Here is a 26,165-nt window from a genome sequence, read left to right on the forward strand (position 1 = left end):
ACCACTGTAGCGAGAGAATGCTTCATCTGATCGGAGCAATTCTGGTATCAATTTGTACGTAAAGAACCAAACTAAGTTATACAAACAATTTCATTTCTGCTAACAAAAGTTGCTGTACTAAATAAGAAACAAAAACTTGGTGGAGCTAGTAATAGTAATTCCGGCAGTCAGGCGGCTCTCGTGGTGCAGTGCATAAGGCGCTGGCCTTCTACCCGAGAGTTTTGGGTTCGATCCCGGTGAGGATACAATATTTATCTGTTTTTCTCAAAGCCTGGGGGTTTGTGATTGTTCAAAATTACTAACAACCACCTTGTGCGAAAAAGCAAGGACTTGGTTATTAATAATACTAAAAAAAATCCGGCAGACAGTTTCAAAATTGGTCGACCGAAACGTATGGCGTAAATGATAAAAGTGACAAAGCTAAATGTCATAGCACAGTCGTATCTAGAACATCATATTTTTTTTAATAGAATTGTTAAAAACTATTTTTTCCCTATGAAAAACTGCTCGCACGTCAGACGGTCGAAAAATATTATTTGGGAAACTTTGGCACGCGTACGTAAAAAGGTTCGCCTACCCTGGCCTATAGCGTTGTGGGTCCCAGGTTCGAATCCTAGGTCTGGCAAGTACGCATATTGTCAGTGACGTCCCGTGGGGGTAGGCAGATTGAGCGTCGCTTGGGGGCGACAGTCACTCGAAGGGCGGCAAATCGAGGAGAATCATTTGGTACCTATATATAGAAATAGCGACCTACACTTAATCTTTCCATTGAAAATTTCAGCTCACTGGTTGGAAACAAAATGTATTACTTGGCATAAAAGGTTAGGGAGGAGTGTAAATTTTTTTATCCGGTTCGCGATATCTAGTTTACTTCCGTCGCTTTTCGGGGTCCTTGGTGTCCGTAACCGACACGTGCATATTTGCGAATAATAATTATAGTCTGACTTATTAACCAGTGCGCACGGAAGTTGCGTTATCGAAGAGTCGCTCCGTCATTATGTCGATTATCGATTTAATATTGCCTAAACCTTTTAGATCTCAGGCTAAAAATATCCTTACAAATATTGCCGAGTATGAAGAAGACAACCACTGTATTACCAACAACGTCTAAAAAATCCCTACATTTGGGGAAAAAAATATTTATAAATTATATATTTTGTTAGTAATGTATCCATACAACACATTTTATGAAAGGATGATAAAAATACTGTATAAAAAATGGAGCGGCATTTTGTCTAGGGACGTCACTGCATATTGTTTTTCAATTTGTGTATGAGTCATACGTATAGTGAGTCATCGTAGGTTAGGTTAAGTTGGGTTAGGTTAGGTTAACCTAACAAATAATCCAGTTTATCAGCTATTTTCAAAATGCGTTTTCCGCTGTATTCCGTATAACCGAACAGTACCGTATATTGTTATACTTATGCATGAGATTGGTGTAAAGACCGCGTTTAAATACAATTTAGTATCAAAAATGATTATATTTGTCAAGTTTTGATAAAATAGTCAATTTATATTAGGTATTATCTAGAATCTAATCCCAAGGGGAGCAGGGTTTCAGGTCTGTATTTACTAAGTATTTAGGTGAATGGAATATTATTTCTTATTCTTCGTCAGGACCTCATGACTGAGGATCGTGACCCGGATAATTTAGTTGTCGAATAGCCCTCTCAACGGTTTGGCCCCTCTCTACTCGTCATTCTACAACACGCAAGGGCTTTGTCAGTGACAGATCTGTAGCACTAGAAAATTGGTGTAACCATCTGAGGCATTCAATGTAATATTCTGACGTGGTATGTTTAAAATACAAGACAGCTGAGACGACATAAACGGACACTAACGATCCTAAAAATTATTAAAAACATGTCACAATACCTTGTAGGTGAGCACCTTTCAGTATAACTGTAGGTTAGCTCTTCATCGCTATACATAACGTGCGGAGTGTCTGGGTATGGGGAATGTGTCCGAAAAATACAGAGGTCTGGGTTAAAGCGTTAAAGGTTAGGCGGGGTCAATTTTGAAGTCAGTGGGACAAAAGTAACAGAAGGACAAAATTAATCCATTCTAAAACTCGTGGCAGAAAATGCTTGCGTATATGTGAAATGTATGTACTTCCAAATACGACTTTCTTATTCGTGAAATTGATTAATTCTTAATTTTAATCTCATTAGAATTGTTTGACTGTCCTCCAATGAAAATGCGTTTTTAAATTCCATCAGATTGTAATTTCAAAGTTTTTATCCCTACATAGTTGGTTTGATACATCATAGATCTATCTTTACATTAAGGGGGGACATGCTCGTCGAAGGTCAAAATTGAGTTTTTATTGTATTTTCAAACCATGATCCTGCACACTCCTTAAACGTTGTAGATAATCTATGTATATAATTTTGAAGCCTTATTATCCTTTATAGTTATTTTAAACATTTAATGACTGCATAAAGTATTTTTGTTACATAAAATAGTATTCTTTTAAACCTCTCGCTCTAATGTTTTAGAATATAGTCATATTTCGGTACATAACTGTGCAGTGGTGTTAAGATTTTTTACATTTATTAATTTTTAAACGCATTTATAAAACCATTAGTATAATTTATTACGAGATAATTTTTGTAAAATATTCACGATAAAAAATTATATTGATAATCTCTGTGATCCCAAATTTGACAAGAATTAGGCATTTTATTATTCAAAAAATCGGCAAGATTAACACATTTGAAGATGATTCTAAAGATATTTATTATAAGCTATGTCTTTGACCATTCAAGTGTGATAAATATTTTATGAATAATGATTGCTTTATATTAATTATTGACCTAAGAATAAGGTAGTGTTTTTTTGAAATACGCCATTTCTTTTGTCATTCCCTAGTGGTTAAGCTACAACATACGGCCGTAGCCATAAATTGACAAACTATAATTGAAGTAGGGAGTAAAATGATATTGACGCGCGTGTTTGAACATGTACCGTTAAAAAAAAAATAAAAAAAAATTCGGATAGGTACATGTTCAAACACGCGCGTTAACATAATTTTACTCCCTACTTTAATTATAGTTTGTCAATTTATGGTTACGGCCGTATGTTGTAGCTTAACCACTAGGGAATGACAAAAGAAATGGCGTATTTCAAAAAAACACTACCTTATTCTTAGGTCAATAATTATTATAAAGCAATCATTATTCATAAAATGTTTATCACACCTGAATGGTCAAAGACAAAGCTTATGATTAGTATTTTTAGAATCATCTTCAAATGTGTTAATCTTGCCGATTTTTTGAATAATAAAATGCCTAATTCTTGTCAAATTTGGGATCACAGAGATTATCAATATAATTTTTTATCGTGAATATTTTACAAAAATTATCTCGTAATAAATTATACTAATGGTTTTATAAATGCGTTTAAAAATTAATAAATGTAAAAAATCTTAACACCACTGCACAGTTATGTACCGAAATATGACTATATTCTAAAACATTAGAGCGAGAGGTTTAAAAGAATACTATTTTATGTAACAAAAATACTTTATGCAGTCATCAAATGTTTAAAATAAATATGAGGGATAATAAGGCTTCAAAATTATATAAATAGATTATCTACAACGTTTAAGGAGTGTCCAGGATCATGGTTTGAAAATACAATAAAAACTCAATTTTGACCTTCGACGAGCATGTCCCCCCTTAAAGGGATTCAAAAACATTTGAATTTGGAATGTTTTTTAAGAAAATCCATAAAGCCGCGTTGCCACAATCCAAATACGATCCGAGTGCACTCGTACGAGACAGCTTCTTTTTTTTAACTATTAAAGCTAATTTATGATGTATTATTTTTATTTTTTTATTATTTATCTCACTTATCTGGTCAACCCGACACGCCGGGCCCTCCACAGCCCGGGCCCCTAGGCTAGAGCCCTGTCAGCCCTCCCCAGCCATGAGCCACACCACTCCGGAATTCGGGTGGACACCGAGAATTTTTTGACAATTCCATTAGGGATTGGGTTTCTAAAAAAACCCGACATTAGTGTTTCGAAATTTTTGTGTTAGAATTTAAAATCTAAGAAATTTTTAAATTAGTCAATTTCAACCTCGACTGTCAGATTTAGTTGAAAGTATATTTCATTGGAAAATGTCTTTGGGTTAAAAGTTTGTCCGATGGTAATGAAATTAGGTAGTAGGTATGCGATCTTCTTCGGTCATATCTACCCCTTAGTTGGAGCATATTGACACCACGAGGCGCCTCCAAGCATCCCTGTTGTTCTCTGTCATATGTCAACTACATGTTTAAATATTATGAATAATATTGACTAAGTAGTATTTGTTCCGAAAATAAAAGCAAATCAGCTTCTAACAGACGTCCTATCGGTAATAAAGAAAATTCATTTGAAATCGAAATGAATATCAACTTCAAATTAATCAAAAATATTGATGGGGCTAAATAAAATGAAGGTTAAAAGTAAAACGACAAATTTAATTAGCAAAAAAGCATGTTTATTTTTAAAGATAAGTAGGTAAGTATATTACATAATATTATTATAGACAGGTAGGACAAGATAGAGCAAATATTTAACGCTAATTTGCGTACATACTGTATTTCTTTAATATAATGTGAATATTAAATGTAAATAGGTTAGGTCCTATGTATTTTGTTAAATGGTATGTTTTGTTAATTACAGTAAAACCTTGTCAATTCAAAACCGACGGGACCGAAAAAGAAATCGAATTATGAAATGTATAGGAGAAAAACGAAAGCTTTTCTTTATTTTCATTGATTTCGTTTCCGATAACAGTTGTATTTACTAAATTTCTGATACAATTTTTTCAAATATATTTTACTTTGTTAAACCAGAGTAGGCACATTGAATTTTATGCTACAACAGTCATTATTGCATTATTGTAAATTGCAAAATATAAGTTTAATTATTTTAAAAAGTAATTATTAAATTTGACTTGTATAAATTTAATGTAGTTATCTCGTAACACTACTTAGTAGATCGACTGCCTATTTCTTTTAACATTTCTATTTGTAAATTTCAGATCGATGGGACAAATAACAAAAAAAATACGCTATTGGTGGAATGAACGGTGGTGAGTAACCACACCTCTATAAGCTGAACGATCTGCACATCACTCCCTCTGTTCATAATTAAGCAAGTCTGCAGATTTTGAGCATGTTGTATTTTGATTGAGTGACGCACTGCTCGAAAGATTTGCACCTCTATGAAATGTGCGCCTAAAACGTCTTACGCAAAAGACAGATTTATCCAAAGATGATAAATTTTCTTCCAGATGGAGCACTGTGTGGTTTTCATTTTAAAATCGGTTGAAGAAAGTTCCAACAAGCAAAAAAATCTTGAGAATCCGTATGAAAAATCAGTGCAGTATTCACAGATCCTTTTTTTGCCTCAATTTCAACAGAGTAATTTACATTACAATATCAATACACACACTTACCATGATACAACACATATTATACACACTTTGGTCTCATTTCATGTATTTTTAGATAAATACTACAAATAAATCATTTCACAGACACATACCCACACTTTGAGCCAAAAATAACATAATAATATATCCATCGCTATGACTTGAATACACTTCATTCCAGCTACATTATTTGATAAAAATGTTAGATTATAGATTAAAAGTAAGATATATTTGTTTTGTAAAGATATGTATACATTATAAGCTTTATACGAGTAAGGAAAATTATGAACAGTATGATGTAAGAATGAGAGTACAATCCTAATTTTACAGAATACTTCACTGAAGTTTAACAAATATTTGATTTCTTACTCATGTCTCTCAGCATATTCTGATAATACACAATGGTTATATACATTTTACACTAACTTTATCTAATCATAATATTCGTCATTACAACTGACACCTTTGCATTCCAACAAATAGCTTAACATTGACTGATATTTATATTTCACAGATGGCATCATTGTACTGATTGAATTTGTCATCTGATATGGATCCTCTTTAATATCGTAGGCTTCTTCAAAATCCTGAAAAATTAACAAGTTAACATCATTGAATCATCACATCATTACAGTAGAACTCTGTTATCCCGACATTCATTATTCGGATTTCATTTAGGGAAAAGAGGAGTTTTTTGTTTGATTAGCTATTAAAGGTCTTCATTCCCCTATCAATCTGGATAATTGAGGTTTTACTGTACTTATATTTGAATTATCACTAATCAAATATTATTTATGGAATTGACTGATTCGTGTGAAAATAAATCATTGTTTTTCTTTTCAGCTTAAATTACATAATAATCTAAATATGTCATTGGGTCTTCAAAAATGGCTGTGTTTTTTTGAATAACTATAAAATAAATTTAATGAGAAGCAAAAAATATTGAGAATTTTAATGACTGCATCCAAGGTGATGAAAATATTTTTTAAAAATAATTCCAGAGTATAGTCTTTTAAGAGAAAAATATCAGATTTGAAGGAACAATGACGATATTTAGGCTCCATCTCCTAGAGGTGTTCTTCAACATCATTTGTTTTTTGTAATACCGTTACTAGAAACTACAAAAAACTTCTAATGGGTTTTGATAATTCATTTTTAGTATTGATGCGTAAGCAAGAAATTCTTACCTGATGATCTTTGAAAGCGCAGTATACAAAATCGATCTTGGGATGCAGATGACGGATGCAGGCATATGTGTTATTCTTAGCGTCTTCACATTTGCACGAGTACTCCGGCTGGCATAACTGCAAGATAACAATGTACAGTAAAAAGATGAACTGTGGGGATCTTTTCCGAAACTGACTACTTCAAAAGTGTTTAATCATATTATTATATGTACGTTTAATCATTATCGTGCCAAGAGTCGATTTATATATTAATTTTTACCGAAAAAGCTTTAACTATGGAGCTATTTTGCAATAACTAGTGATTTATTTCATAATGCACTGATTTAAAAATATGAAATTAACCTTATAGCGGCCCGTGACGTACGACGAGCGTCATAGTAGATCGCGCGATACACGCCCGTGACGTACGAAATACGCATTCATATTTTCGCGCCTTTTTAAATGTCAAATCGACTTTTTCTCAATTTTGGTGTTGCTAGTGACATCTATTGAAATAATTCGAAACAAAAATTGATTCAAATCTTGGGTAAAACCGTGACTACAGACATATTTCAATTCTACGAAATTAGGGCTGCCAAAATTGGGAAATCCCAAACTATCGGCCGCCATTCTGCCCATATTTTTAGTGTTGAACGCGCGCGCTCGGAATATTTCATTGATGTGTATTATTTCACATGCGATTGATCATTTTTCGGTTATTTTAATTTTGTTTCCAATATATAAGTTCTATAACCACGTTTTATCAAAAAATCTGACATTTATTGTGTACTTTAGTGTTATTTTAATTTGTAACGAAGTTTTTTACGTGATATTTTAGTAGAACTTTGTGAGATTGCTTCGATGTATTTAGTTTTGTTATAAATATACAACATTTCATTGAATATTAGTGTATTCTTAGTGTTTTTGTGATTTTAAGTTATTTTACACGTGTTTTTTGACGATTTGTGATCAAAATGGATGAGCATTTGATGCAGCATTCGGATGATGATTTGATTGAAGTGCTCGTGGAAACAATCGAATCTGAAGACGAACCGAGTGACGACGAAAACGATATTGAAGATTGTGATGACGATATTCCTGCAGACATTTTAAATGGTATCGAAAGACCATCGTTTTCATGGCAATCGGACCCATTTGATCCTCGTATCTTTTCATTCGATTCAAATATTTCGGGAGGCAAATCAGATTTGCCTTCTAATGCTCGTGAATCGGATTATTTCAAATTATTTGTTAGTGTATCATTTGTGGAGATGATAGTTCGTGAAACGAATAGACAATTTGTGTTTGCCACCAAAAACATGCGTGTACTGAGTGACCGTTTGAAGCGATGGGTAGACTGTACCACCGATGATTTTTATACCTTTTTGGGAATTTGTTTATTGATGTCGCGGAATTCTCGAAATAAAATAACAGAACACTGGTCAACAAAACGATGCTTATTTTCACCGTATTTTTCGGAGTCTATGTCAAGAAATCGTTTTGAAATGTTGCTTCGTATGCTCCACTTTTGCGATAACGAAGCACAGGTTTCAGGAGATCGTTTATTTAAAATTCGACAGGTTTTAACTTCATTGAAAGACACTTTTCAAAATCTATTGTACCCTCATCAAAATATATGTATTGACGAAAGTCTTCTTTTATTCAAAGGTAGACTTTCGTTTCGACAATTTATCCGAACAAAGGCTAGTCGATTTGGGATAAAAATATTTGTAATGGCCGATTGCCATACTGGTTTTGTTTTAGATATAATTATATATACGGGCAAACAAACGGAGATCGACAAGCTAAACTATATTGGCATATCAGGAAATGTTGTGGCCACTTTACTGAAGCCATATTTGAACATGGGCCACACGTTATATATCGATAACTGGTATAGTAGTCCAACACTGTTCAAATTTTTGCATGAAAATGGCACAAATGCTTGCGGAACAGTAAGACGGAATAGACTCGGGATGCCAAATTTCACCACCAAATTAAAAAAAGGTGAAACCGAATCGTTTCACACGGACGATATGATGGCTCTTTCTTGGAAAGATAAGAAAGATGTGACAATGTTGACCACTCTGCATACCAATGTTACTAAGCCGACAGGAAAAGTCGATTACAAATCGAAAGAACCGATTGTGAAACCCGAGTGCATAGTAGAGTATAACAAAAACATGGGTGCAGTGGATCATGGTGACATGGTCATTTCTTCCGTCACATGTGCCAGAAAAACGATCAAGTGGTACAAAAAGGTATTTTTTCACCTTATTGATCTGTGTCTACTGAATGCCCACGTCATCCACCAAGAAAAAACTGGCAAGAAGCAACCCTTGGGAGATTTTCAAATACATGTCCTGACACAGTTGATCGAAGATCATAAGACTGAACCAAAGCAGAATTTGAAACGGAAGGCTCCATTGCCAGCTAGGCTTACCGAACGCCATTTTTTGGGCAAAATTCCGTCGACAATAAAAAAAACCAATGCTACTCGACGATGTTATGTGTGTTTCAATTCCAAAACTGATAAAAAACGTAAAGAAACTAGATATTTATGTAAACAATGTGACATTGCTCTATGTTTCGAGCCTTGTTTTGAAATTTTCCATACGGAAGAAAATTTTTAGTGTTTTTTTTTTGTTTATATGTGTAAATATAGTATAAATATAGTGTAGTAAATATATTTATAAACTTTCTTTACTGTACATATTTATCGTTGTCTGTTTGGTGAAGTTATTTTATTCGTGAAACTATTTTTTTTTAAAGTGAAGTGGTTTGTGGCAACCCTAATTCTAGTGCAAATGTGATGACAGATTTACGAGATTTCGTATGAATAATTTGTTTTTGGAGCTTTTCATGACATCATATCAATGTGAGTGCTATATTTTTATATTTTTATGTAGAATTTTTTATTTTATTGAAATATATAATTCTTGGGCCCTGTTAGTATAAACTCTGTATATCGGCCGGGCAGCTGAAAGGTTAATACAAATGATTCTTTTTAAGTTGACTAATTCTGACGCGACCCCTATGGACAAAAGTGACAAGCTTCGAAACAAGCCGCTAGAAGCAACATATAATTTATAAAGAAATAGTCTGTGGTTCAATTTCTGTCAGGAGTGTGCCCTTCATTGTAAACTAATTTAGTATTTCATCTAGGTATCTGTGGGTCTATTCTATACACAAGGCGGCTATCGGTGGCTATCAACGGTAGTTTATCATATTTATGTATTGAGGTGGTTAATTGCTACAATAAGTTAACGGTCCGAACTGTCAAAAAGTGCTATGTTTTAACAGCCCCTCTCTTGACTGTGTTAACTTTCAGAGCGAGAGAGACAGTTTTGACAGTTTAGACGGCAAACTTATTGTAATATTTATAATACCTCAATACATAAATATGATAAACTACCCCCGATAGCCCTGATAGCAGCTTTGTGTATAGAATAGATGCGCTGATCCCCGTTTGCCTTTGGATTTATTCATACTGAATAAATTGTGAGTAAATGAATTATTAAGAAAATAATGTATTATTGTAAATCCTACAGTTCCAACTGGCTCACAACCTTCGACCAAATAACATCATGTCCGGTGGATCAATGCGTAACATAAAGGAATCAGTTTATTAAATATCGGATTCATAATAAAATGTATAATTTTTGTGTCTTTGATTTCGTGAAATTGTAAATCAAGACATTAAACAATGATAAAAATATCATGTCTTATTATTTTTATACAAACCTACAATTAAAAAAAAACATAAAATGTGCGTTTGTTGAACAACTTCTTCTTATCAGTACAAACAGGTATTAGATACATATTTTTATCATTAAAATGTAGTTAAAATGAACCTACTTTCGAAGATCATAAAGACATTTTTGAATAATTCATAGGTAATTTTAATGTACTTTATATTTAATTTAAAAACATAAACTTATATCGAATCGAGATTCAGTATTGTGACCATGACGAAGCTACTATCTATATCAGGAGTGGCCAAAGCGTTGACAGCGTAACTATTCCTAGTCGCCTGCCTGTCTAATGTGTATGTACACATCTCTGATGCCCATCCCACGCAGCGTGCGAGACAAGCCGTGCGACAGAGACAATGCGCTAAAATCTCGAAGATAGCCGATTATCGACGACAGTCTCTCTCTAAAACCCGACGGGTAAAACAAGAGTTGACTTCAGTGTTGCCAACCGTATTATAATTATAATATATTTTGTACTCTAATTTTCGTCTGCATACTATGTACGACAATGGCGAAGACTCCATACTAGGCGATTATTTAAAGCCTACCTTCTTAAGAAAAATAATTTTTATTTTCATGTTGACGTATTTATATAATCACAAATAATAATATATTCAATATGCCCAAAGACATCTATCGTATAATTGTCATAATTTTAAGATCTTTTCCCATATTTCAATAAGTACCCTCTATGGCATCTCTCGAAAGTTAAAAAAAATAGAACACACCGCGTTTCGCTTCACATATTGTATAGGATTATTTTCGCGTGAAACGACGGGTTTTTCAATATGAAGTTTTTCTCATTATTTCAAAATGTCTGGCGACCCGCATACAAATGTACAAGCTGTTTTGTTACCGCTTACGTCGCGAGAGCACATTTATTCAAAATAATTAATAAGATGATTTAAAAAATAATTTCTATGGGATTCAATCACATAAATATGTATTGATTGTTGTTAAAAATACAAATAATTTATCTCGTGATTTTTATTTATTTATTAGTTCACTCAATAGACAATTTAGATATCTGATATTGTACCTACCTAAGTCCGTGTTTTAAATATATTAGTATTTTAAAATGTCTAGTTTTACAGGTTAAATTATAAATTCTTATGGAACATATTGTATAGACAACAACGGATATTTTCAAAGACGATAGGTAATATATTTTGAGCGTATGTTACGTTTATAAATGTTTAGGAAAATACATAAGTAATTCAAACTAATTGCTTATTTTTATGAACTAATAATTATAATAAACTAATTAAGATTTTGAAATTTCTTCGTTTTAGCGTACCTATTCATCAGTAGTAATATTGGGTTATCTTCTTATGTCCCGCAAATATATCTGACAAGCATAGTTACTCCCACAGTCTACCTCTTTCAAAAAGTCACCCTTCGCCACTGATGTACGATATAAAACAGGGGTACGCCCAAAATACTATAATTTTGAAAATGCAGAAAAGTATTGGTCATTCAACGCGTACTATATTTTTTGCCGAAATACTATAATTCCACTTTGGAAATATGGCAACACTGGTTGATTTGTAGGTAACTCACATGGTGACTGTAGCGCATAGCGGACGTGTGTGCAACCATTTCGGGTTTTAGAATAAATATTCCGCTATAATCAGCTACCTTCGGTTCTCGTTTGATTTTTGTACTGTAGTTAATATTTACGATTTGTAAAGCTAATAATAAGCATATTGCTTACGATAATAAAAGTAAAATAAAAGAACATTTTGTTTTATTTACATACTATTTTTATGTTTGTCTGAAGTCATCATTAATTGCTATTATTAAAATAACTTGATATTGAATTGGTATTGACATTATATGTGTTCAATTTAGACTTATTTTTGGCTTTAAATTACTACTTTTAATGTTAGTAGACCACCGCCAATAATTTCAAAAGCAGGTCGCACGTAGGGGTTAAAAGTTTGGCCACCCCTGATCTATATTATACAATATCTCAAGATATACCAAATATTATTACGAATAAGGATAATACTTACAGAAAGATTTCTGTCATAATCCCAAGGGCATTCAGATTTTTCTGACTTTCCAGCTTTCTCACCGTTATACTCCACAAGCAAGTATCTATCGTATTCATCGACATGCACACTATTAGTCAAGAGAGACGATTCCAATACATTCCCGAATTCAGTGTTTGGGAATATCGGTAAAGGAACTCCATCCATTTTATCAAGGGGCTCTAACCCAGCCATTACTAAAATAGTAGGCGCAAGGTCAACGTTTGTCGTTGGGTAATGAGGCAGTAACATCTCTTCAATGCCTGGTCCTCGAATTATCAACGGAACTCTGATATCTGTTTCATACGGCTGTCTCTTGTCAATGGGCTGCGAGAATTGGCCTATAAGATAGGGAATATTAAAAAAACAAGGGAACAAAATTAATATAAATTGAGAACCATCTCGATTAATGTAGGGAAATCTCTTTCATGTCATGGCACCATTATTCAAATCATAAAATTTTCACGACTTACTTCTTTTTCAAACTCTTAATTAACACATTTTGTGTATATGATCTGCAAAAATTCTACTGATAGTTCTTCGTCAAAAAGAAGTCTTGGGTCTGAAGTTTGGATCCTGAGTCTGGCAATTTTAATGTGTGTTTGGGACACCATTGATATACTACTAGATGAGGAGTTCCCATACAAGTGTCATTTTAAAAATGTACCACAAAAGAAGATATTACGAATATCGTCTTATAATATTTCCTTGTAGGTATAATGCGTTAAGACCGTTAACATGGATTCCCGAATTTCACCCGTATTGCCCTGGCTGTAAAACTAAATTTGCATTCTTGGAATAGTGACCCTAAGGGTGCTGCAACCCAAAGCTTGCAAGCTACCAAAAATTCATGTCTGAGCGGACAGAGCAAGTCGTCATGCGCTGACTATTAGTTAGAGTAAGATGCAAGCTAGATCGGGCTTACTCATAATTATTGCCAGGTCGTTTTCAAGACAAATATTAAGTGAGCTTATATCGAGTTAAGTCCGCTGATATTAAAACAGTAAGTTTTAACACAGGCCGAGTCGCTGAAAATCGGGCGTCATTTTAAGAAGCATATGATTCATCCAGTAGTATATCAATGTTGGACACAGACCATGGACCTAATCGATTGACCAAGTGGCTAACATCCATTTATCGTTAATTTTATTTTTAAAAAATCACTTCGTGAAGTGGCCAAGACCCGTAAAGCCAATTAAAAAAAAAGGTATGATGTGTATAATAACTCAATTTCAGTAAAAAATGGACAGTGTCACTAACTATTGAAAACTAAATAAAATTTTAGTAAGTTAGTCAAAAATTACTGCACTCGTCTGACTTTGTAGTTAATGTAGTGAATACTGAAAGTTTTACTTACCAATATGGTATCCATTATCTGACGTCAAGATAATATAAGTGTTATTTAAAATATTATTATCCTCCAAACATTTTATGACAGCATCAACCATTTCATCAACTGACAAAAGGGTCTCCCATCGAGATCTGTAGACATCGTCCATCTTTAATAAAGTGGCGTTTGGCAGAGGTGACGGCGACATTCGCATTAGCCAATGTTTATCCTGTGAACGAGTGTAAAGAGATTATTCGACAATTTTAAATAACCTAAAAGTACTCTCAATAACTTACAGATATCAATAACTTCATCCCATGTAGGTACGATAATAATTATTTTTTACAATGACTAAGTGAAGGTTTTCTTTCAAAGGATGATCGATCCTCGAGCTTATAATAAATACATGTTTGATATAAAACCATTATAAATTTTATTATTATTATTATTATTTGTATCGTGCAATTAGCTTATTTGATGGCACCATAAAGGTTGATTTGTTTTTTATTAACTATATAATGTTTGTGGACGTATTAAATAGGTTAAATTTATAATTGTATATATTATCATATTTTTTTAATATTTACACATGCTGTCTTTTCCACTTTCTTGTTATATTAGTTGTTATTTGTAATTAAGATATTTTTATATATTTTTATATATTTGTATTTATTATGTATTATGGCGCATTGGCATAAATAAATAAACAAATAAATAAATAAATTAAAGCCTTATTTTAGGGGGTTCATATATGCCAACAGAGAACCTAGCGGAAAAATACGAAGCTTGCAATTTGAGAATTTTTTTTGATAATTTACAATTATTTCAACTGTATTAATTAATAAATATGTCTCTGAAAACATTAAAAAGATTTTTTTTTTTTAAGTCAAAGATAAGCTTACAATTGTAAAAAAAATGTGAATTTGTCACATATTTGGTACATAGGTTATGTTATTATTACATTATTTTTATAGTTATATTTATTATTAAAATAACGCGAAAGGACAAAAAGAGGAATGAGTGGATAAGGAAGCAGACAAGGGTTTGCGATGTAATAGAGTTTATTAAAAGCCTTAAATGGAGATGGGCTGGACACATAGCTCGAAGAAGAGACAATCGTTGGACAAATCTAGTCATCCAGTGGTATCCAAGAAGTACAAAACGTCCACAAGGTAGACCTAGAGGCCGCTGGATCGATGAAATGATAAAGTTCTGCGGAAGTACGTGGCAACGCAATGCACAGGACCGAGAGAAGTGGAAGCAACTTGAAGAGGCCTTCATCCAGCAGTGGATAGATTCAGGCTGATGATGATGATGATGATGATATCTATTTTAAAAAACATCGATTTTTTAAAAAAATATAAATGTGTATAACTTGAAATCCTTTTTATTTATATCTATATAATAATATCTCGATCTATATAATAATAATAACTCTATATAATAAGTGTTAATAATTCGATACCTTCCTACCCTATTTAGCTGCGGTAGCAGACCGAAAGCAGGCTTGTGTAAGAAAGTATAGACCCGCAGGAGGTGGTATTTTAAACAATCTAATCTTATATAACGGTGCTTATATAAATGGCCGAGCAGTCACATGTCAGGCTTATAATATCGTGGGTCCCGGGTCTGTGAAAATTCACATTTTGTTTTTCAATGTGAGTATGGACCTAATAGCTTGAGCAAGTGGCTAACATCCATTTCTCATAAAAACAAAAATCTGTTAATACAACCCCACTCTGTGGAGACACAAAATATCCCATATGCCTTTTTGGCTTATAAACATGGAGAGAAATCAGACAATGGACAATATAGAATATATGTACAAGACAACATCTTACGAAAGGGTAGAAATGGTATCTGTGCGCCTTAACAGAATATTAGTACTGCCATAATTTTACGGTTATGCTTGATGAGTGAATCAAAAAATAGTGAAACAATTAACTGAACAATCTAGTCGAACAGCAAACCATTAGTAGTTTCTACAAGACTGCGATGAAAAAAATTCCAGATGACAGGTTCTCAAGGATTCTAAAGATCTATGCGAAATTTGTAAAAAACCGAAAAAATGTTCCACAGGCGGCATAACTATTACTTCACGTGGGAATAGTATATTTACTCGCACTCTGTATTTATGACTTCTGAGTTTAAAGGTATTTAACTGGACTGTTACCTTCCCTGCTGGAATGTTAAAATTAGGGGTGGTAGGTGCACGGACATCCTTGAAAGTATCTTTGTGTCTCTTGGCGGGCTCAAACGGAGCGTGTGGGGCAGGTGGAGCTAACACAAGTAAAATAGGGTTATTAAAACCGCTTATTGATTCCTGTTTGATGAAATCCACTGCCATATCCGTCTGAAAAAATAAAGATGAATCAAACATAATGAAACCTCACAACTTAGGGGTTACTTCTAACAGAAGACAGAGCTATGGGTTGGGATTTCCTTACAAGGGGTGAGTGTAATATCATGTAATTTATTCACGCACACTCAGGATCCCACCAAACATTTATTTTTCCCAACAACATAACGTTACAGTCGAGATGAAGCGAAAATGATATTTCACTGATTAAATGTAATTACAGAATGGAGCTAATATGTAGCATGGTGGCAGATTCCTCCCAGCCAACAAACAATAAAACGGTGGTTTTTAATATTTTCGTTTCACTACCCTTAATTATTTGTTACGGGCACCAGCCGACTTATATTGTGTGCTCGGATACCTTCTTTCAGGGTCAGTCAATCGGTATAAAATGCACGAAATATGAAATTTATAAAAATTAGCTGAACATGTTTAGGTCAGATTATACGGATCGTTAACACTGATTAACAAGCCTTCGTGTACGTCCTGAGTGGCAGCGTTCGGCGCAGCGTTGAGCGTTTTGCGCAAGTCAAATGTATAACCGTGTGTGAAAATGTTCGTAGACAATGTCTTTTTTTGGTTATACATTTATACGGTTATACATTTGAGTTGCGCAGAACGCTCAACGCTGCGCCGAACGCTGGCACTGAGGCCTCACACTTACCGTTGCATTATCATGCTGGTCAATCCACCAACACATGCTACCTATGCAATATAATATTGAAGATATAGCAAGAATTTCAAGTAACTGGTATTTGGAGTCTGTATAAATAAATCTCAGTGTATGTAACAGTGAAAACCTCATAAAATGTAATCGGTTCATACTTACTATGACATCTGTCAAATATTCCCCTTCATCATAGTGTTTAGGGACACCATTGTGTGAAAGCGTAAAGTTGTAATATTTTGAGTTACCGACGAGTCCCCTCCATTCATTCCAGCCAATGGGAACATGCTCCGGGCCTCCTGCCCCACTCTTTCCGTACTAAAAAAAATACAGCATTATGTAAGTATCTTAATGGGAATGAATGGTAATAAATAAAACATCACTTACTATAAAAAATCATTTAATTTGAACGTTTGTACGTAGATGGGAAAATCGATTTGGATAATCGATTACCTGGATAATTCAAAACGTCAATGAAAATATTATTACAGGGGGTCCTCATTATCCTAGTATCGTTCTACAAGTCTCTGCAGTTGCAGACAAATGCAAAAAATACTATAAAAACACAAACACAGTCGTCAACTGTCACTTTCAATCCCACACTCCTACGCCATTTCTGTCTTGCTCACGTGTCTTTTTCTTTTCCAAACGTGTCCCAATTAAACCCATTTACTAACTAAATTTGTCCCCATTTTAAGCGGATTCACTTTAAAAGGTATTTTTTCAGAACAAATTACTCTCGGATAACGAGGACACCCTGTATTACTTAATTTCATTGCACATTTAGATATTCACCTGTCCTCCGTAAAAATAAAATAATAATAGTGGAACACTTAGCTTTTCTCTTATCCTTTGTAGGTCCATCACAGACACAAAATTTTATTTAAATGGATAAAAAATACTTTTCCCACTATGTACTTCGAATTTAATTATTTGAATATTGCGAAAAATGACAATTACGATACACAATTTTGATGCTTAGCGATAACATGTTGGCTTAGAAGGTCATGGGTCTCAAGTACCTACCAGTTCTGGCAAATTTACATGTTGTTTTTTCAATGTGTGTTTGGATCTAATAGGTTGAGCAAGTGGATAGCACATGGTAATTTATTGGTAGTTAATTAAGGGATTAGATTATTTACAATGCTTTCTTCAGCATCTCGAAAAATTGATCAGTAAAAGTTCAGTGACCAATTTAGAACTATTTTTCATAAGGTACTTTGTTAAAAATACATGAAGAAACCAATAAAATTATGATTTCAGAAAGATTGCAAATGCTCACTTACATGCATTTAAGTTAGCTATCTCAATGTACAGAATATTCCCAAATGTATTTACCTCATTCAAATATTTCCCTGCATAGAAAGTTGCATAGTTAGCTTCTTGGCGTAGCAGAGCTGCAAATGTGTTGGGTTCATGTTTCTCCTGCCAATTAGTACTGCTGCACCCGCCCTCCAATGTGTTGTTAGTTGTCTGATGATTGTGCGGGTATTTTCCAGTCAATATGGAAGAGCGGCTGGGGCAGCAAATGGGGGCCGCCACAAACTTTGGGAATACATCATAGATTAGCCACAAGTCTTATATATAAATTAAAGATGTCATTCAATACACCCAAAATTAAAAAGAATTCATTCCTGCACATCTATTCTATACACAAGGCTGTTATCAGCGGCTATCGAGGGTAGTTTATCATATTTATATATTGAGGAGGTTAATTATTACAATAAGTTAACTGTCAAAGAGTACTATGTTTTAATAGCACCTCTCTTGTTTGTGTTAACTTTTAGAGTGAGACAGACAGTTTTGACGGCTAACTTATTGTAACAATTATAATACCTCAATACATAAATATGAAAAACTACCCTTGATAGCTGCCGATACATTTTAACACTACAACAGGTCTAAAGGCCCGGTGACAGTAGTGTATTTAGTAATAGAAGTGAAACAATCACAAACACCCAGTCTTAGTCTCCAAATCTCATAAATATAGTGTCCTTATCGGGGATCGAACCCGGAGCTCCCAGATGAAAGGCCAGCGCACTACAACACAAGAGTCGATAAAATAAATGAGACTATGTAATGTATTTATTTACCGGCTTGGTTAAACATCTAGTAAAAAAAAACTTGCATGTCCACGTTTGTTTGCTTGTCGATATTTTTACTGGGTACGTATAAAAATATCGCTTATTTTTAATCAAGTGGGCCTCAAAATCAGTCAGTGCCTCGGGCATCCACGTCCCTAAGCCTGCCACTGTGTACTGATGTATGGTAGGTAGGTCTCTACTAGACTTGACACTGACGTATTAGTAATTAAGAATTTAAGTAAGCAATGATTTGTTTGTCTATTTTTGTTTTATTTACATAATTAGTCTCATGTATATATAAATATCCATGACTACTGAACTGCTTGACTAATGCACATTTGTTTTTTTTATTTTAATCTAATAATAAATTTGATACTATCTAATAAAATTCATTTGTGTTTTATGACCAAATGCATTTGGTTTTTATTTGCCTTATTCTGTCTGAGTCAGTATGAATATTAAGTAAAATCATTAAAACTGTCATTTGACAACCATTCAGAATTCAATACTTTTGATAACATTATAATGTTATTAAAAATATTGAATTCCGGAAGGTTAATGATAAAAGTTTGTTCAACTGAAAATGTAAATTTGGGATTAATATATATTATTAGACTTACAGAGTTTACAAACGTAGCTCCATTTTTTGCAATCAGCTGTTGTGTCTTCTTCATCGGAGTCTGTGTAAAAAAAATATTCTTTACAATAATATTTTGAAAAGATGTAAAAGTACCTATTCTTGCAATTTCATAGATGTATATATTAGTGTAATCCGCGAACAAATCATAGGTATAAGAAAATTTTCAGGATAGACAAAATACACAGATTTGCTTTTGCATAATTCTAATATGATTCACATGTGGTTTGTTGTAGTATTGATTTAAGAATAACTGGAATAGTTGATTCTAAAACTTTAGCACATCAACCAATCGCGAGCCTATACTACAATGTTCTAAGTGTTCGTCCTTTACAAAACAAAGTCAACAATGAAGTAGTATTATAAGCTGCCTAACTGTCACTTTTGTTTTGCCAAAAACACTTAGAACCTTGTAGTTCTCAAATCGTGTAATGATAATGTTTAATAAAATGTTTTTTTTTTAATTGACCCATCCGTGGTATTGCAATTACACTGACGATTTGTTGTTTAGCTGCAGACTTCTCTTGATTAGAGTGATGGTGACTGACAATTAATATTGAATAATGGAAATAAGTAGTGACTATTTAAACAATACTCGGCATACGGCCGACAAATAAGTCAGTGTTACCGAGCGCCCGAATAATATCTTTAAAGTGATCACACATTGTGCCTAAAATGTAGTCTTCAACCGATTCTTGCTATGCATGCATGTGAATCATTAACCCTTAATATAAGAGATCAGAAAAATGGATTCGGTCATAGGAAAGAACATAGAAGAAACCAATGGATAAGGAGACAAACGAGAGTAGGTAGGTATGCAAACTGATAGAGGTCACCAAACTGATAAAATAGTGATGAACTGGACATATTGTTAGTCAACGACCACTGGACAAATGCAGTTATACAGTGATAACAAAGGGTATAACATAGCCAGAAGCCGCTCCAAAATCCATTGGATCGTCAATCTGACCAAGTTACCCGGAAGTAAGTGGCAGTGAAAAATACGGTCCAGATAAGTGGAAGGAGCTAGGGAAGGCCTTCATCCAGCAGAAAATAGATGACGAAATGCATATATTTCATTCAAATCACATCAAAAGTGTCACATCACCATCACCTAAAAAATCTGAGTAATGTATTATCACCGATGGATTAGGCCTCAGCCAGCACCACCTTGACGGTGCAATTTTTGAAGTTAAGCATGTGGATGACAGGGATACTCCCATTCTTCTTTCTAGGTACGTAGGTCCATTTATGAACCATTTTCTTGACCGTCAAGATAACGAAAGAAAAATGATTTCACAAATATTTTGGTGAAATTTAAAAGTAATTTTCAGTGTTAGTGTAAAAATTCCAATTAGCGTAGGAATAATTTGGATGTAGTAATGCAATTATTCTACGTCAAGCGACAAATTGAAAAAAAGAGAGTATAAATGCAATTGACAACTGCTAGAAAAATAATAAAACAACATTATTGGCCTGCGTTCCTATGAGAGGCTTTTGCATTGAGCAACATTATGTTCAACACAAGTATTCAAGAAAAGAAGACACATCAAGGTCAATTATATCAGCTTCGCAGCTTGATTTAAAATAGCATACCTACTTCAAATTAACAATTTAATAAAAATAGAATAAACAAAAATGATCAGAATAATATTAGGTATGTTGATATTATCGTCGTTTCCATTGCAAAATTGAATATCTGCAAAATCTCAAGTTTTCAGGGGAGCATAAAAACAGTTTACAAAATGTATGGCACTTGAATCAATTCAAAAAAGGTTTTCATAATTTAATCGATAATGCAATTTTTGTAAATTGTGTTATTTTGCATGTGTGTAAAGGTGATTTTTGCGGTTTTAATTATACAAAAATGTCAAAAACGCATATTTTGCAGATATACAATTTTGCAATGGAAACGACGTTATATTTTCTTGTTATTTATGTCATGGTTGATCCGATTAAAATAAATAAGCTATAATTTCTACAATAAATTTTCCTGCTTTGACTGCTGAGACAAAGCAATGAAGGAATGATATTTTAGCGCTGTTTGTTCTCTTCGATGATTAAATATTGATCATATAAAAGACAGAACAGAAAAATACTGAAAAAATTTACAAGCAGCAAGTAAATCGGATTACTGTTTATGCCTCCGATTTCTTTTTGTATCGGGTAAGGATTCAAGCAACGCATACAAACTGTGGTCATCTGTAAATTTGCTGTAACTGTTATTTCTCTGCGACACCTGTATCAATTAGTAACCGAACATTGTACATTTGAACAAGTGGCAAAAAAATGTCTTTCATCGCCCACCTGCACTACACTTCATTAGTATGAGTTATCTCACTTGGAGTGTTTGAAGTGTGCACACACCATTGTAAAATCCTCAAGGATAAAATAAAATCAATTGGGTTTTTCGATTAATAATTCAATTAAGGGGGGACATGCACAGCGTACGTCAAAATGGAGGTTTTATGCTATTTTCAAAGCATGATCCTGGACATTCCTTAAACGTTGTAGATAATATATTTACATAATTTCACGGCTCGAAATGGACCGGAACGCACCGGAGCGCCGTTCCTGTTCGTGAAATAGGTAAAATTATCGCTCCATCTTGTGGAATAAATAATTTGACCATCTGAGCTGGATAGGCCATATAATAGAAAATCTAACACACTTATTTTTATGAAAAAAAAAAACATAAACTTTGATAACTTTACTATGTAAAAATCTTCAGAAAACTGTCGAGCGCTCCGGTTCGTAAATTTTTCCATTTCGAGCGCTGCATAATTTTGAAGCCTTATTATCATTTATATTTATTTTAAACATTTGCTGACTGCATAAAGTATTTTTATTACATAAAACAGTATTCTTTTAAACGCTCTCGCGTGTTAAGATTTTTTATATTTATTAATTTTTAAAAGCATTTATAAAACCATTAGTAAAATTTATGTCGACATTATTATAGTGAAATATTTACAATAAAAAATTATATTGATTAATCTCTGTGATCCCAAATTTGACAAGAATTAGGCATTTTATTATTCAAAAAATGGGTAAGATTTACACATTTAAAGATAATTTTAAAGATACTGATTATAAGCTACGTCTTGAACCATTCAAATGTGATAAACATTCTACAAATAATGTTTGCTTTATAATAATTATTGACCTAAGAATAAGGTAGTATTTTTTTGAAATACGCCATTTCTATTGGCATTTCACAGTGGCTAATCTACAACATACGGAGGTAGCCATAAATTGACAAACGATAAATGAAGTAGAGATTAAGATCATGTTAACGCGCGTGTTTTGAATGTGAAATTATGTAAATAGATTATCTACGTTTAAGGAATGTCCAGGATCATGCTTTGAAAATAGCATAAAAGTTCCATTTTGACGTACACTGAGCATGTGGGCCGTTAAATAAACAGAAAAAGTTCTCACATTGTTACAATAGATAAGTAGTAAGGATAGTGATAAATAGGGCAACGATCAATAGGGTCATGGTCAATAGGGCAAAAGTCGATAGGGTAATGGTGATATAGAGATTCCCAACCAGGGTTTCATGAGAATTTTCAAAAGCTAGGTATAACTTGAGAAAACGTGAACACCCACGGTGGTCGCGCGGCTTAAGCGTTGGACTATCACGCCGTGGGTCTCAGGTTCGAATCCTGGGTCTGGCAAGTACACATATTGTTTTTCAATTTGTGTGTGAGTCAGGGTATGGACCTAATAGGTTGAGCAAGTGGCTGACATCCATTTCTCGTAAAAAACAAAAATCTGTCAATACAAACCTCTACTCTGTGGAGGCCCATATGATCATATTAGGATCGGACATGGTCGAAAGAAAGAAGAAAGTATAACTTGAAAAAAAATTAAAATGACTTGATTTTAGGTTTAAAGTAAAAATTGAGGATTTAAGTTGTCAGTAATGAAGGTCGCCGCCTGCTATGCACTGTTCGTTTTATTTCTGTTAAATCATTTAAAATTTTCATGATAATATTCAGCTCAGAAACGATTTATTACAATGATATTGCCTATTTAAATTTAAAACGCTGTTGCTTCAGTATATCATTGTTTACTGTTTTACGTGTAAGTATATTTTATAATTCTACTATCTGAACTTTAATATTAAATTTGTAGTTTCTAGAAAACGTCCCAAGGGTTCCGCCAAGCAAAAATTGTTGGGAATCACTGGTCTATAGGATAACGGTGTTTTACCATGGTCCAATCAGAGTTCCGATGACAGACATTTCTTATCTTTACACTAATTCGTTGGTTTGTCCCACAAACATGAATTGCTTTCTAAAAGTTCTATGAATGAAAATGTATTGTAATTAAATACGCTGTAATGTCATATGACGTGTATTCAAGGTGTTGATCCAATATAACAAAATTCTCAGACACCTGAATGACTTAGTGTTTGTGTTTGATACTCAGTGACAGTGGAGTAGAAAAAAGGTTGTAATGTTATGTACACTCAATTATGTACACTCTCTAAGCATTAACTCGATCAATAATAAATATCGTCACCCAAATGTGCGAAACTTGTAACTCCACTTTTGGCCTAAAATGAGTTAAGTATGCAGTGTTATAGTAAATTTAATTGTCTATCGATCTGTTCATCTAAAAAAATATTTGCTGAAGCAAAAAAAAGCACATTGTTCATTCCTTGTATCTCAGACGCTGTTATTTGTCAGTTTTCATACCCTGTAACTCCAGTAAAGTCATACAAAAAGTCTTTGTTTTTTCAAAACCTGTCCGTTTAATTTTAAAACAGTTTTTCTTCCTCCTGTAAAGTTGGTCAATATGGAGTTACAAGTTCCGTGCATTTAGGTGACGATATGCCCCAACACTTGTAATCATTATGACTAATGAATTAATTCTCAAAGCACTGATTTGTTGTAACATCAATTAATAGTAGGTATAATAAACACCCTAAGGTTATAGTGTCGCAGATGACCGGATGACCATTTATCTTCTTTTTTTTGGCGGAAACAGTTTATCCCACGTAGACAATTATATTAAATAACTTTTTCAGTCAGTGGAGATGGTTTTCGATCCAATAATTGTTAATTTAAAGTTTGATATTTTCATACATTTCGATGCAACATTATCACACACTAGGTTAGGTTTGGTCTAAAAAGAAAGTTATAAAAGGTAATGCGGTCATCTGCAGCACCATTATACAGAATCTCAATTTTACATACATAGGAAACTCGACCAACATTTTATTAGGTGTTGCTGTATCAAAATAAATAAATTAAGCGAGTTAAGTATCTTACGATTCCTCCGAGTACAGAATCTTGGTCATCTGTGATTATCAAGACAATGTTCGGTTTTCTTGTGGAAGATTCTTGGCAGCAACATATTTGGAAAAGAGTGATGAACAAAAACGCATAATCGTACTTGTAAATCATATTGGTATCTATTTTTCTTAAACTAGTAAAACATAACACTTGTTTTTAATTAGAAACACAAATTAAATGTCCATATTATAATTTTTCTCTTGATGTATGTTACAACTATGGCGGTATTTCTTTCTATTGTGGTACATTCGGCATTAATTCGAGACCGGTACATTCGCTCGCTATCGCTACACCGACGGCGAATAATCCCACACTCTTGACAAGTGACCTGAAAAACAAATTTGCGTAAGTTGTGTACGAAAAATATCAGTAAAAATAGTATCTGCGCAATAAAAACAGATAGTGCTTCTCGGTGAAGCTCACAACGAACACACTCGGTGATTAATTTATTATCAATAGGTATTCAATTCTTTGACATGGCCGAAGTCATGCGCGAAGTGTTAGGTTAACATTAGGTGTATTACATAGGTTTTTAGAAATATGCCTTACCATTTGAATGGATCGTTGTAAAAGTCCATTATAAACGGAATTATGCCACCCTGCGATGCCATTTTAATTTAAATTTAGTGAAGAGGAGTGATTATAGTATATTTAAATTTAATGAAAATTTATTGATACGATGACACCGCGAATGTCATAGACAAAGATACGACGAAACATAGACTAATCAACAAATCAACAGCGACTACTCTATTATTTTTGAATAAACCTACCTACAAATAAGAAGAATGTTTAGGTATGTATCTCATAAAACAAAATAATGGTACATACCTAATAAAATTACATTACAATGTAATTATCGGTCATTTTCAAGCAATAAATAAATTAAATTGTTTGTAAGTTGTTAAATATTTTTTTTAAATTTATTTATTTTTGGCGAATTCCTTTTTACTGTTCATGCCAACACCGATCAGAAGCAAGCCCAGTGCTGCCAACCGTACTATAGTTATAGTATTTGTACTATTATTTTGGTCCGCGTACTATGTACGAGATAAAACAGGTATAGTACGCCCAGAATACTATAATTTTGAATATCGGAAAAATTTGTAAAAAGTACTAAAATTTCGATATTTTCGTTCGATAAATACTATAATTTCGCAATATAATAAGATTTGGAGAACTTGGAAAAAAATTTCTCGAAAGACGTAAAAAAAATCGCTTGACTGGTTAAAAATGAAATTTCTAGAATTCTTCGTTAAGCATTTTTGGTCGGAAGAGGTACCTTTAAAAGGGGTCTCGGAGTTTCTCAAATACTGAGATTTTTTTTTCTGAGAAACAAAAAAACTATACATTTTCAACAGAAATGACAACGCGTACTATAATTTTTGTCTAAATACTATAA

At 33.4% G+C, this 26,165-nt stretch overlaps 1 protein-coding gene across 1 annotated transcript; it reads right to left on the reverse strand.

Moving 5' to 3' along the window:
- Positions 1-4,465: 4,465 nt before the first annotated feature.
- Positions 4,466-25,471, reverse strand: LOC147065563 (N-acetylglucosamine-6-sulfatase-like). Its single transcript, XM_085957059.1, has 10 exons — positions 25,313-25,471; positions 24,740-25,091; positions 19,441-19,500; positions 18,075-18,281; positions 16,899-17,054; positions 15,884-16,063; positions 13,738-13,939; positions 12,363-12,721; positions 6,614-6,730; positions 4,466-6,013 (listed from the first exon to the last, which is right to left on the reverse strand). The coding sequence occupies exons 2-10, from the start codon at positions 24,872-24,874 to the stop codon at positions 5,858-5,860; spliced, it is 1,572 nt and encodes a 523-aa protein (XP_085813185.1). The 5' UTR covers positions 24,875-25,091; positions 25,313-25,471; the 3' UTR covers positions 4,466-5,857.
- Positions 25,472-26,165: the final 694 nt, after the last annotated feature.

The sequence above is a fragment of the Rhyacophila brunnea genome, unplaced genomic scaffold (assembly GCF_057557595.1).
Source record: "Rhyacophila brunnea isolate RB1 unplaced genomic scaffold, BYU_Rbru_1.0 scaffold_6, whole genome shotgun sequence".
Taxonomy (NCBI): domain Eukaryota; kingdom Metazoa; phylum Arthropoda; class Insecta; order Trichoptera; family Rhyacophilidae; genus Rhyacophila; species Rhyacophila brunnea.